Source organism: Perca fluviatilis, chromosome 6 (genome assembly GCF_010015445.1).
Source record: "Perca fluviatilis chromosome 6, GENO_Pfluv_1.0, whole genome shotgun sequence".
Lineage (NCBI taxonomy): Eukaryota > Metazoa > Chordata > Actinopteri > Perciformes > Percidae > Perca > Perca fluviatilis.
The window spans coordinates 21,056,460-21,071,261 of record NC_053117.1 but is presented as its reverse complement, the minus strand read 5'-3'; the positions used below and the strand labels follow the sequence as shown (position 1 = coordinate 21,071,261).

Genomic DNA, 14,802 nt, shown 5'->3' with positions numbered 1-14,802 from the left:
ATTAAGTAGTATGATACTGGATTAAGAGTATGATATAGAGATGGAGATACAAAGAGGATGATGACTCTGTCACATGCCTGACATTTCCAAAGGAGATAGCTAATAATAAAGTATTTAAACATACTAGAAATAAGGATTGTAGAGCTACTGCTACCTAGCCAAGTTATTAATAATGTGATAGCATTTAAAAAAATTCATAGGCTCACAGGCAGTGTAATAAAGACTATCTCACAGCAAAGAACACTTCTAAGCTATAGATTTTCTGTAATCTTTGCTGATTTTAGATCTAATAATTATTGGGCTGGTCACCTCACCTATTGGGTTTTTTGCAAGGAGCATTAATGAATTGAACATTCTGCTCGGCTGTGGCTTTTTTTTTGTCTCTCTCCTTTTTTATCTCTCTCCCACTGTCTTTCTCGCACACACACACACACATGCACGCACTTATGCACACACACACACACACACACACACACACACACACACACACACACACACACACACACACACACACACACACACACACACACACACACACACACACACACACACACACACACACACACAGCAGTAGCCAGGGAGCCCAGGTGCAGGGTGGATGTGAAAGGCTTTGTATTTTGTCAACAGCACAGCAGCACCTCACATGACTCTCCAGTGGACTCACATAGGGAGGACAGGGCAAAGAAAGTGGAAGATGAGAAGAGAAAGAGGTGGGGTATAAGAAGATAGGGAGGCTGTGTGGGAGATTTGAGAATAAAGTGGAGGGAAAAAAAGACATTGTGAGAATGTTTACTGTAACTGGTGGAAGAAAAGTGGTGTACGCAGGTGAGACGCAGAGAAGGAAAGATCATTAAAGAAAGTGATATAGGACAAACAATTAAAAGGGGAGAGAGAGGTTGGCACCAAGTGAGACACAAAGTGAGTGAGTATTCAGTAGCAGGATGGACTAAGTAATGGGAGGGAGAGGGACAGAGTGAGAGAAAGGGTGGAAAAGGCCAGTGGCCTCTGCTCTGTCCCCTCTGTGTGCTGCTAAACTGCCCACCAGTTCCCTGCAGCTCTGTCACTTCTTGTTTGTTAATCCCCCTTTCTTCTCCCCCTCCTACTCTTCCTCGCTCCCTTTCTCTCAAATCGGTCAATTGTTAATGTGACCCCTTTAAACCCCACCGTCCCTCTTTTGCAGTATTGTCAACACATTATCAGTGTGTACAAGAGAGACATTTAGAAAGGGCAGTGCTTGGCGATAAACGACTATGCTCGTTTGAAAGAATCTGCTGATGTTATTTTTGTATTGATAGTTTCTCTTGTGCAAATAAAAAATCTCGTAAACCGCATATTATGAAGCTACAGTTGTGAATTGTTTTGTTTTATGTTTCTATTAAGATGAGGAAGGACCGCTTTACATGAGACATACCATATCATTTTTAATACTGCATGCACATCCTCACTGATGAAAGAATGGCAAACAAAGCTAGCTGTTAGCTAGAAAACAAATTGCAAGGTGCATGCTCACATTTATCACAGTCAACATGAATGAGCACAATCACCTCATGCATTAAAGAGCATTTGCTCCTTGATCGTAAGACAAAGGAGAAAAATCAAAGCATTAGATCAGAATATAATTGGCAAGCTACAGTATTCTATCTTTCTAATAGCCTTAGTTGTGACTTTCCTTTCTTTGAGCCTTGCTGACTGAAGTCAACGTCACTTAAAGTTGTGGTACTTTTTGTGAATACAGATTCATGAATGTTAAAAAAAATACCAGTGCAGCACATTGACAACAAAGCACAACAGTGAAATAAATCAAGAGAGAAAGAGACATTTGTGAAGCACGTGTACATGTGCGTACTTTTCGTGGCTTATGTCTATAGTAATGTGTGTATGTATTTGCGTCTGTGTCTTTCAGTCCATTAGGGAGCTTTAAACGTTCATCCCTAGAGGAAGTTCTTTGATGTTTTGTGAAAGACAGCTGAGCTCAGATGAAAGAGAAGATACCACCCATTATCTGACGTTTGAGTGACTGCGCATAACCACCCTGAAAAAATACAGCACATTTTCCAGTTTCCATCTAATCCAATTTGTCTTTCAGAGGTGAGGCTCTCTGTAGATTGTCTTACTATCCAATGAGCACACTATTAGCCCTCATCGCTATATGTTGATTTAGTTTCATTAGCCACAACCCACTAGAGATACCACCTAAATAAGTCTTATGCTAGCTAGTTAGTTTTTAGCATACATTTCATGATGGAATATTCTTTTGAAGACAGTAGTGATGAACAGCACAGCTTCACGAGGCAGCGCTTGGTCTTTGATTAAATATATTTAAAATGGGGATATCAGACCAGCATATGACCAATTTACAAAATTATAGATCTTGAAGTAGTTGGACTTCAGTGTGTATACTTTGAGGAGGAGTTGCTCAGGATTAAAACTAACTCAAAAAGATGCTGAAACTGGAACTTGTGTATTTCAGGCAATACATGGTAAATGGACTTCATTTATATAGCGCCTATATACCTTACCAGACAAAGTGCTTACAATTTGCCTCTCCTTCACCCTTTCACGCACACATTCATACACCGATGGTGGCGGAGCTGCCATGCAAGGCACTGGCCTGCCCATCGGGAGTAACTTGGGTTTTAATGTCTTTCTCGAGAACACTTCGACATGCGGACAGGAGCAGCTGGGGCTCTTACCGTCAACCTTGTGGTTAAGGGACGACCCGCTCCACCTCCTGAGCCACACTCGCTACTATTAAAAATCCTTAATATAAATTCCATGCCTCTGAGCTTTGTTTCATAATGAAGTATTATACATCAGACGAGTGTGCAGACATTAAAGCTGTTGCACCGAAAGCTGTTGCCGTGATTGACAATATGAGCTAAGAATGGAGACTATTTGAATGTGGCCATCCTACCAGATTAGTACTGAGTCCCATTAGTAAAAAAGGGTTTTTGGCTTGCCCACTTGTTGTGTGTCTTTTATGCTTCACACATTTTTCATGAAGACTATATGCTGAAAAACCTCTATACAATCCCCTGACACATAGAAGTGGCCAGTTGATGGAGTTTTCCAGTGCACAGCCATTTCATTTTGACCATGCATCAAACATCCATTTCTGCAAGAGTGAAACATGAAAGGGCTTTTTTTCTTGGCTTGGAAAATGTACCGTAGATTCCAACCTATAGGAAACTAGATGCAGTTGTTGTGCTTTCAATTTCTAAGGTTACCTCAGTCACTTTCACTTCACTCGACATTTTGCAGAGAGAAATCAAAGTTCATGATTGGCTCTTACATTCTGATTGTGCCCTTTAACACAAACTGTGTTTATTGATTCCCATTGTTTGTGAAAAGCATCTGCTTAAAAAAGAAAACCTGAACTCGAGAACAAGAGGTTGAAAGAGGAGTAGGAAAGCTAATTCAGTATCTGCTAGTAGTTTATTTCAGAGAGGAAGGACTCATGCTTATTTTGGACCATCTCCGCTTGCAGCTGTTAAGCATCTGGTCTCATTGTTCATGCTGGAATGAATGAAAATCTTAAAAGCCATGAAGGAAAGACACTTCCATGATCCTTTTTTTCCCTCAAGTGACAAACAGGTGCTCTTTTGAAATAGGATAAGTAGGAAATAGAACAGCTTCGTTCTAGTTCTTAGGAGCTTTATCAGTTGTAAGAGTAAAAGAAATCTGCTGTGACACAGGATCCGGTGTTCGAGCTCGTAGTTTCTCAAATTTTCTCTTGTCCATTGTATTTTTTTGTATTTACATTTTTTTGTGGATTCACTATAGTAAGATAGATTATGTTTTGAGTTTAGTCAGCCAGCTCATGTGGAATGGATTTATCATGTGAAAACAGAGTATGCACAGAGGTGACCTCTTCACTCCCTGCAAGCGTACACCAGCACAGCAGAGACTGGGGGAGTAAAGATATTAAACTTCTCCCCCAGGGGAACTTCCGTCCCTTCAGTAGGATGCTGAGGCGGAGGCTGTGCTCATGAAATAAACTATGAACAGCAGCAGCAGAATCACAGTAGTAAAATCGCATGAACTGCAGCATTATTTTACAATAAAAATGCTAAAAACTGACACAATACACACTTTAAAGTAGTACAAACTTGCTCATTAAAAATACTACATGAACAGCAATAGAAAGTGTTTGCAGTGTTACAGCAGGCATTGCATATATGCAGTGCATCAGAGCAAAGTGAGGCAACAGAGCGGGGTCAGAGCTCCTTATTGAAAAGGGTGTGTAAGATATGTATAATATCTGTTATAATAAGTATTATCTAGTAGAGTTTATCAAAGCAAAGAACTTGCTCACAGACTTTTCTTTTTTGAATATGTTGGAGCATGTTTCCCGGAAATTTTAAATACATGATATATCTCCTTGACCTTTATGACATAAAACGTTTTTTTATTAAACCTAACATAGCTTTTTTCCACTCAGTAAGCTTCACAGATAATGAAACCCCTAAGTCTGGATGTGTTACTGCACATACTTGCAGATATTTTTCTATTTAGCAGATATTCTCTAGTGTAAACACCCTCTAGTAGCATGAGCCCAACATTTGATGGCAGTAATAATGCAAGCCCTGACCCTGGCAGTGTTGGTGCTTTTTCCTCTGTAAAAATGTATTATTATATCTATAATTCATGCATGTGATTTCAACTTGTTTTTCCTGTCTCTCTTCCAACTAATTTTCTCCTATTTCTTTTTAATTTTGCCTGTTTTATAGGCAATATATTGGACAGTATGTTGCTAAGAGCTTCTAGTAAGGAGGCAGTGGAGAGTGGGAAGGAGACTAGTGGCAGCACAGCTCCTGCTTCATCCTCCCAAAGACTACTGTGGTGTCACTGTTATCACCACTGCCCCGAAGATTCAACCAATAATACATGCAGGTACCTGCATGCAGGAGTGGAGGAGCAACAAATACATGTGCATTTGTCTAATGAAACATTCACTTGTGTCAGTGGTTGCTTTGCTTACCGACCGTCCTTGTTTGCCAGGACGGATGGCTACTGTTTCACCATGGTGGAGGAGGAGGGAGGGGTACCGGTCCAGACTGCAGGTTGCCTTGGGCTGGTCGGATCAGAATTTCAGTGTAGGGTGAGTACACTGTAAAAATTATCAGGGTGGTTCTACTTAAAAATTTAAGTTCAATTGCTGCCTTAAAAATGTGAGTAAAGCCAACATTAAGAATAGTGTTGTTTCAACCCACAAAGTTAGATTATAGAATATGTTTAATTAATGATCATTTATTGTTTGAACTTGATACTGTGATTTAAAACAACTATCAATACTACATTGTCCACTCAAGGAAACTTGCTTCCTCTTGTCAAGCAAAAATACAATTGTATGCTATTTCAACTCACGAAGGTAAGTTAGAGAAGATGTTTAATTAATAATAATTTATTGTTAGAACTTGATACTGTGAGTTAAAACAACCATCTATCTTACATTGTATATTCAAGGAAACTTGCTTCCTTTTGTTAAACAAACATACAATTTTACATTTAATTTCAACTAACTGTATTCATACCAATTGTCTTTTCAAGTTAGGTGTACTCATGTTTTTAAGGCAGCAATTGAACTTATACTTTCAACTTAAGCAGACTAATGTTTTTACTAAAAGATCACACACTGTAATAAATTTCATGGTAGTTTAACTTGGAAATGAAAGTTCACCTTCAGCCTTGAAAATCGAAGTTCACTCAACTTGAAGACTGCTTTTGTTTCAATTTAGAAATTAAAGTTAATGAGGGTGATGTAACTACAGTGTTCTAGTTTTGTTAAAGTTGTTATTTTAGTTGATTTAACTTTTAATTACTTAGTTTAACTTCATACTTTAAGTTAAAACAAATAAATTACTTTCTTTAATAATGTAAGAAACCTTCCTTGCCTAGTATAACAGACATACTTTTCTGCTTTATTATAACTCACGGTTTAAAGTTAAAATAACATAACCACATTTATAGTGGAGATAGTGTGGGTGCTTGGGTGCAGCCGCCCCAGGGCCCCATGCAAAATAGGGGTCCCTCTAAAGCCTCTGATCTTGCGTCACTTGGGCTATTGAAGTGACACACTGCAGATTAATGGCTGAAGGAAGCCTATTATTGCTCAAAGTCTAATGCTGCAATACTCCAGCTCTTCTTATCAAACATAACAGTCACTTAACTCATGGTTACAAATGTAAACCAGCACAACAATGACAATTACCAGGCAACAAAACACTACATTCAAGCACACGTTTAATAAACGGAATTCAAACAAACAATTCCGAACAAATTGCAAACTTTTCAGCAAATTTTAACACAACTCTATTTACCGCCTTGCATCATGGGAATTGACCAGCCAATGAACCAATTGCACCTGACTGCAGTATGTAGATTGGGGTTGGGCTAAATGTGGGCGGAGCTGTTTGACTTTTGAAAAGTACTTTTCAAGTACATTTCAATATGAGAAGAGTGAAATGCCAAATTCACAATTCACAAGCCTTTGACAGGTACTCCCTCCTCCCACTAGTGCTTTGTTGTTTGCCACAACACTTGTTATATTTTAGTAGAAATTTGCATAGGCTACATCACTTATCTGCGGTGTATAATCAATTTATTCTGTCCATGCTTTAACTATGCTGTGAAAACCATTTTTTGTTGCAACACACACACTTTTTTTTTCAACTGATAACTTACATACCCAAGTTCAATCAACACATACATATCTGATAAAAAATTTAAATAGTGGACCCAATGAATAAATGCAAGTTTAACTTTCAAAAACTCATAAAGTTGAGTTCAAAATCCAAAACTTGTATAAGCGTGTTCAGTTCAAAATAAGAAATAAGTGGACATAACTAAATGGGTCTGTACTTTTTTACAGTGTAGGTGACTGTAGCATTACAATCCACATCCCTTTTTCAACCGTTTCCGTAGCATCCTCTATCTCAGATCTTGATCTTAACAACTTAATTTAGATAGAAATAATCACAACAGGGTAAGTGAAGAAAGCAAAAGATTCTGACATGAGTACTGTATATTCAATATATATTATTTGTCAGCCACTTTATATGACTTGTGACAAAATACAATGTACAATAAAACTATTATTTTGTTGATTCTTCTCTTGATTAACTTATAAATATGAGAATAATAGTTAAAAATGTACATTTTACAATTTCCTAGAGACACATTTTCAAACCCCTGTTTTAAATCAAAATATTTTTTTGATATGCTACTGTATGACACAAAACAGAGAAAATAAAATTCAAGGATTAATAAATTGTTAAAATTGTTTAATATCTCTGCTGATCGATTAATCAGTTTATTGTTTAAGCACTAACTTAATCAGCAACTGAACACAGAAATTATAAAAAAAAAAAAGGAAAAGGAGAGAAAAAAAAAACACTTTTCTGTCTTCCAGGACACGGGGAACTCACGTCAAAGGAGATCGCTGGAGTGTTGTACAGACCAAGATTACTGTAACAAAAACCTGCATCCCACACTGCCACCGCTCAAACCACCTCGTAAGTTTATCTATCTCTCTCCTCTCATCCCTCCACAGCTCTTTCTTGCCCATGAAACACAGAAACGATTTTTAAGAGCCACTTGTTCTCCAGTTGGCAGGTGACAGTGACAATGATATAGACAGGACCGAGAACTGTGACTGATGGTGTTACAGCACACAGGATTCAGAGATAGAGATATCATGACATTATCGGAGAGTCAAAGACAGCTTAAGTGGGGAAGACAGCGGGAGTTACTGTCAAACCGTCCTGGAGCTTGCCAAAGCTGCTGGGTGTCAAGAGAATACTGAGCTCTCTACTGTGTACAACACTATACTCCATGTGTGAGTGTGTATTTGAGAGACAGTAAGCCTAGATTCCCAGGGAAATCACAATCCCCAGCAGACAGCGAGGGCAGTCATCAATCTGAAACCCTATCATAGGGGATCAGGAAGAGAATTCATCGACTAGGCTGAGGGCTTCCTCTCGCTGTTGACTTGAGCCTTGAGGGAAAAGTGTGTGTGCCAGAAGAAAATGAAAAATTGATGAGTGAAATATGATTTGTACTTGATTTACTGTACAGCGGTTCTTTCAAGTGACTTGTGAGGATGACTGATTTCTTGGTATACCTTTCTCTATTTCCCCCTCATGCTTTAGGCATATTAGAAGTTTTAATTAGATTTTTTTTTGTTTCAGTTTAAGTTTCTTGAGCAGAAAATGACCCCAACCATTTTTCTCAAGAATGTCCTGTTGTTGCACATACTTGTGGATCATTGAAAGGGAAAAGACTAATGTGATTGATTTTCCCCCCCAACATTGTTTCATGTCTATGTATACATTTATCCTGCCCCTCTCTTCTATTCCATCTTGCTTTTCTTCTCTCACCACCCCAACCATCTTTTTTCACCTCTTCATCCTCCCCTCTCCAGTCTATGTAGATGGAAAGATCCACCACATGGCCTTGTTGATCTCAGTCACTGTGTGCAGCATTATACTGGCTGTCATTATTGTCTTCTGCTACTTCAGGTAATTACATGTAACTATCGATCATCAAAAATTCAGATTTATTTCTTGTCTTCTTGGTACAGTTTCCAGCAACACTATAAAGACCCTAAGAATATCATACAAACAGTGTATGATACATTGCATCAGGAAGTTTGTATTACCTATGGTAGTTTTGTCTTCTTTTTTAAGAGGGTATGCTGGATAATTCTGTGCTTTTTACAGGTATAAGCGTCAGGAGTCTCGTCCTCGGTACAGTATTGGTCTGGAGCAGGACGAGACCTACATTCCCCCTGGGGAATCTCTGAGGGACCTGATAGAGCAGTCACAAAGCTCTGGCTCAGGCTCAGGGCTCCCTCTATTGGTGAGATACCCATATTGCAGCTAAACACCTGTTGGATTAAAAAGATGCTCCATGGATCCTGTATATGCACACATTAGGGCCCATGGCATACTTTATTATATTGTGTCTCATGTGTTTCCATAAAGAAAGTATGTGGGGAGATAATGGTGGTTAATTTGTTAATTAAAATAATATTGGAGGGTTTGTTTTCATATTCTCAGTTCAAGGACAGCACTATTCCTGATTTAGATTGAGAGATCCTATATCCATCTGAGTCTCACTAAACCTTAGATTGAGGTTTCCATTCTAAAATATAATTAAAGTGATGGTTCGGAGTAATTTCACCCTAGGGTCCTTTGCACCATGATCTCGAGCCAAACACCCCCCCAGAAGCTTTTTTCACCTGGGTCGAACATTGGGAGCGTTAGCGTAGCGTAGCGTTATCAGCTGAATAGCTTAGCGCAGAGGCTAATGGAGCCGAAGTGTCTCTTAACATTACCCCACTAATAATGCCCGAAATGATACCAAACGTCGGTAAATAGGTTATGCACTCATAAAACGATGGATTGTAAAATTTGTAAGTACACCAGAAGTTTATGTAAATAACACTTGCCTGCTGGCTTCTGCTCTCTGCTGCTGCTCTCTGCTGCTGCTCGCTGCTGCCGGGCAGTAAGAGTGCTTAGGGACATCTACAAATTACAACACCGAAAAGAGATGCAACAAAAATATTTATTAATTTAATGATTAAATAAGGTAATGTCTCAAAACTTACCTCAATTATTACTTGTCTCCTGCTAGTTATACTACAGCACTTACTTTAAAAAATAAGTTAAATTAAAAAAATATTTTTGTTGCATCTCTTTTCGGTGTTGTAATTTGTAGATGTCCCTAAGCACTCGTCTCACAGCAGCAACAACAACAGCAGAGAGCAGAAGCCAGCAGGCAAGTGTTATTTACATAACCTTCTGGTGTACTTACAAACTTTACAATCCATTGTTTTATGAGTGCATAACCTATATATACTAGTGTAGACCTTTGGTATCATTTCGGGCATTATTAGTGGGGTAATGTTAAGAGACACTTCAGATCCATTAGCCTCTGCGCTAAGCTATTCAGCGGCTAACGCTACTCTACGCTAACTCTCCCAATGTTAGACCCAGGTGAAAAAAGCTTCTGGGGGGGTGTTTGGCTCGAGGTCATGGTGCAAAGGACCCTAGGGTGAAATTACTCCGAACCATCACTTTAACTAAATGTGCAGAATCACAATGCAAAACACGTCTAATAGCTAACCTTAAAAGAAAACCGTTTCTATCTTTTGCTCCTCCTCAGGTGCAGCGAACGATAGCCAAGCAGATCCAGATGGTGAAGCAGATAGGCAAGGGGAGGTATGGAGAGGTGTGGATGGGCAGATGGAGGGGAGAAAAAGTGGCTGTTAAAGTTTTCTTCACCACTGAGGAGGCCAGTTGGTTCAGAGAGACAGAGATTTACCAGACCGTCCTAATGAGACATGAGAACATTCTGGGTAAGACTGGTCTCTGTCTTTGGTCATGTCTCATGTGTTACTTCTTCCAATCCTGCCCCCCCCCCCCCCTCTTGTTACAGATTTCTAGATTTCTAGTCTCTGTCTGTGCACCCGTCTTTCATTCTATTTGTCTCTATCTCTAATTTTCCTGCCTTTAAAATCAATCATATATACTCTTTGTGCTCCATCACGATTAACAAAGTGCCCAACAGGGATTTGAAGAAACAGTTGATAAATAAGTCTTCCTAATATAGTAGAAAGATCTTCTAGAAAAACAATCTTTACAAACAATCTTGGGACTGTGTCCATTGTTAACTATGCTGCACCACACTGCACTCACTGGCAAAACAGATCAATTATAGCCAAGAGGCCGTACACCACAACAATTTATACAGAAGACAACAACAGACTGCAAACTAAAGTTTGCATAATTAAACACTACAAGATGCATAGTAATTAAGTAGTGGGGCAAAAGATCACTTGCCGGTAAACTAGAAGACAGACTATATACTGCAGTGCATAATGTTTCCTTCCACAGTCGAAACTACATGTTTTGTTTTAAATTGAGCACTAGCATCTGTGATTTTGACATCATCCACCAAATCAGACACATCGCCGGCTTAAAAATCAAGCTTAATATTACCGATATTTATACTGGCTTTGCATGATTAGTTTCACAAGTTTTTCCCTCAGAAATAAACTCACTACAAATAAATACAGAAAGACAATGCAAAGACAATGCATGCTAGGTAACTCCTGCATTGCCCTAGACGTAGGTACTGGCTTTACAACTGGAATTGTTCTCTGGGCGCCAAACTATGGCTGCCTACTGCTCCTAATCATTTAGGATGGGTTAAATGCAGAGGATACATTCCTTGTATGTGTAATGCCCTTGGCAAATAAAATATATAATTATTATTTTTTATATTACAGTAATATAATAAAAAACAATCTCCTGGAAAACGCAACTGATTCATCTTCACAGTGAAGACAGACTCCTTGCCTGTTTAACTCCTCTCTTCACTCTCCCTTGTTCACAGGTTTTATAGCTGCTGATATTAAAGGAACTGGCTCCTGGACCCAACTCTACCTAATCACCGACTACCATGAAAATGGCTCTTTGTATGACTACCTCAAATCAACCACCCTGGACAATAAAGCCATGCTGCGACTGGCCTACTCCTCTGTGTCAGGCCTTTGTCACCTCCACACCGAGATCTTCGGCACCCAGGGCAAACCCGCCATTGCCCACAGGGATCTGAAGAGTAAGAACATACTGGTGAAGAGAAATGGCACCTGCTGTATAGCTGACCTAGGACTGGCAGTCAAGTTTATCAGGTGAGCAAGTCAGTCACATTTGATGCTTTTAAGCATGATTTAATGAGATATTACTCTTTAATTCTTAATTGAATCCATGTCTTGCTGAATTTAAGCTCCGGTAGAGGGTCAGAAATGTTCATAAATCAAAGTATTTCTAACCTAAATTATTTCAGAGGTTTCAGGAATATGCGTAGCTCATTCATCTAATTAAAATGTGTTACTTTGATCTCTGCAGTGACACCAATGAGGTGGACATCCCTCCTAACACTAGGGTCGGTACAAAGCGTTACATGCCTCCAGAGGTTCTGGACGAGACTCTGAACAGAAGTCATTTTCAGTCGTACATCATGGCCGACATGTACAGCTTTGGGCTGATTCTCTGGGAGATCGCGCGGCGTTGTATCTCCGGAGGTAAATATTTCTTCTTCTTTTTGACTGCCAAGAAAAAATGCACTTTTAATGGCTATGCAGTATCCTTTTTGAAAACTTTACACATGAATAGAGTGATTCCTCTGTATCTCATTTGTTGCAGGGATCCTTGAAGAGTACCAATTGCCGTATCATGAGTTAGTTCCTACAGACCCTTCATATGAGGACATGAGGGAGGTGGTCTGCATCAAGAGACTACGGCCATCCTTTCCTAATAGATGGACCAGCGATGAGGTAATATACATTAAAATATGCTACATATACATGCAGAAACACACACAAGCTAATGACCTTTCTAACATAAATCTGTATCTCCTCAGTGTTTGAGACAGATGGGGAAGCTGATGACAGAATGCTGGGCCCACAACCCGGCCTCCCGCCTCACGGCCCTACGGGTTAAAAAGACACTTGCCAAGATGTCAGAATCGCAGGACATCAAGCTGTGAGCAGGCGCTGCCAGGTGTGTGTTTACACACATAGAAAGGACACTAACAATCACACTGGCTCTGGTCCAGGCCGCACAATCCTTTCTTCCTAGAAAAGGAAGGTGGTGGGACAGGAAGCAAGATCATCACTTGGAGATTGCAGGATCGCAAACTTTGAGTCCAGATGCCCAGAACTCTACAATTCAAGTCCCCCTTGAAAACATGCATTACAGGACTACGGTGGTTAACTAAAACTCAAATTAATCAAATACAATCTGGCCCTGTGTGGTCCTATTCTGTCCATCAGAGAAGATGAGACATTTTCATTTCTGACTAGTGTTAGGACTCTATAACCAGGTTCCTGTTCACATCCTCTAAAAGCCCTGGAGAAAGAGATTTAGTTTAACTTGGCACTGTAGCTGCAGAAATATGCTACTACTATAGTTACTGACCAGTGAGTGGAATACTATACCACTGCTTTCTGTGAAAGCTACCCTTTCTGTAGATGAAGGTCTGATTGAAAGACGAAAAGGACGTGCTTTAAGGCAATCTGTTATTGCAGCATGACACCTCCTTTCAAAACACTGTCAACCCACTACTGCCTTTATGTTGTAATTGGATTGAACACACTGTTGTCACTCTTGAATTGAGGGCTTTTGGTTACAATGACACTAAGTGACAGAAAAAAGTATTTTGAGGCTTTACAAGTTTTGTTTACGCTGGTAACGTTTGTAGACACTGAAAAAAGTACACCTGTATTTTTTGAGTTGTGATGGGATATGAAAGAAAAAGTGCAAAAGCATATTTTCCATGTAAAACTCAAACTCTACAAGACTCTTTGTGAAAAATAAAGTTTATATGTCCAAATAAATTCTGGATTGAGGCACTACATGCCTCTGTGTTTCCTTGCCCTGTGTGAGGAGAGGGGACTTTACAGAATAATGGAGCAATTGCAGCAGAACGGTGCCACCCGTAGGTGCTCCGCTGCAATTACATAAAGAGAAGTCTGCCAAGGCAATCAAAAACTGTTGTACACTAACTGTAGTGGTGACTTCTTGCTTGATGATGTAGTGGTCTATTATAAATGTGTGGAATTGTGCCTGTGTTAGTATAGGGGTACCACAAGTCGTTTGTCACGGGGGACTGCTATCATTCAGACGCTCACAGAGGGGCTCCCATAACTAGGCTGATGATGGACATGTGTGTGTTATGCAGCTGCAACAGAAGCCTTTACTTAAGATATAACATTCAGAAAACATCCCCAAACTATCACCATAGTTACCCTGTGGACATCACAAAGTCACTTTTTACAGACCTCCAGGCTGCCTCGTACATGTAAATTAAAGTACATGTTGAACTGATTCACCATAATAAACCATTTGCAGTGCTCATATGGAAATCCAATGGCAGTTGAGTCATTTAAAAATCCAGATTCTATCAGGCAATTTTCTCCGCTGATTCAAATTCTCAGATGGTAGCAGATAAGTATTAGGAAGCTCAAATAGCCTTATTGCCTCAGTATAAAATGGTCCTCAAGGTAAATTTGGACACCTTTCATCATCACAGTTAGCAGTTAGGTTAGGGCTTCCACAGTGGCCTGCCATCACATCCATTCATTGTTAGCTAATTTAGTCCATTTTTAAAATCCTTGATGAACTTTTCATCAATTAGTTTATTTATTTTATTTTTTTTATCTCTTGCCAACTATAAAAATGGGATGCTCTGTCACTGTCGAAGGTGTGGCAGATTTGTTGTGTTATACATGCCCTTTCTTTCCTCTTGGGTGTTGTGCCTTATTTAATCTGTACCTACTGTAGTTGTCTGTGAGAGAAAGTGGTGTTTTTAATTCAGTAAAAAGGTTGAACATTCCCCCAATAAAGTGTTTCACTCATCCACATGGCTGATGCACATTTTGTGATGGCTGAATGAGTTGCATACTAACTGATCACTTGGATGTGCCTCTAACTGTTAAGGCATGCTGTCCATATTTTTTGGGTTAAAAAAAGCAGCATGCCTCATTTCAACCCACTAGACATGCTGAGCACGCAGCATGTTAAACAGTGACACCATAAGGATTTTCTGTTTCAGTTTCAGACTTCTATATCCAACTACTTATTGAGTCTGGAACATGTAAATATGATTTTCACAGAAAAGGTATAAAATCAAAGAATTGCAAGTCAAATTCAGGGCTGGAATCACTTATAGGAAAAGTGCACACACTTTGCTATTTTTATGACATAATACTATGACATTTCATGACATCTCTGT

At 39.4% G+C, this 14,802-nt stretch overlaps 1 protein-coding gene across 1 annotated transcript in view; it reads left to right on the top strand.

The window, feature by feature from the left end:
- Window positions 1-14,429, top strand: part of bmpr1ba (bone morphogenetic protein receptor, type IBa) — an 83,142-nt gene extending 68,713 nt beyond the window's left edge. The window contains exons 3-12 of the mRNA XM_039804081.1: window positions 4,731-4,893; window positions 5,002-5,101; window positions 7,412-7,514; window positions 8,423-8,519; window positions 8,721-8,859; window positions 10,168-10,360; window positions 11,401-11,698; window positions 11,916-12,091; window positions 12,213-12,343; window positions 12,430-14,429. Coding sequence (XP_039660015.1) covers window positions 4,731-4,893; window positions 5,002-5,101; window positions 7,412-7,514; window positions 8,423-8,519; window positions 8,721-8,859; window positions 10,168-10,360; window positions 11,401-11,698; window positions 11,916-12,091; window positions 12,213-12,343; window positions 12,430-12,555 — 1,526 coding nt within the window. The 3' untranslated portion in view covers window positions 12,556-14,429. The remainder of the gene's footprint in view (window positions 1-4,730; window positions 4,894-5,001; window positions 5,102-7,411; window positions 7,515-8,422; window positions 8,520-8,720; window positions 8,860-10,167; window positions 10,361-11,400; window positions 11,699-11,915; window positions 12,092-12,212; window positions 12,344-12,429) is intronic.
- The last annotated feature ends 373 nt before the right edge of the window (window positions 14,430-14,802 follow it).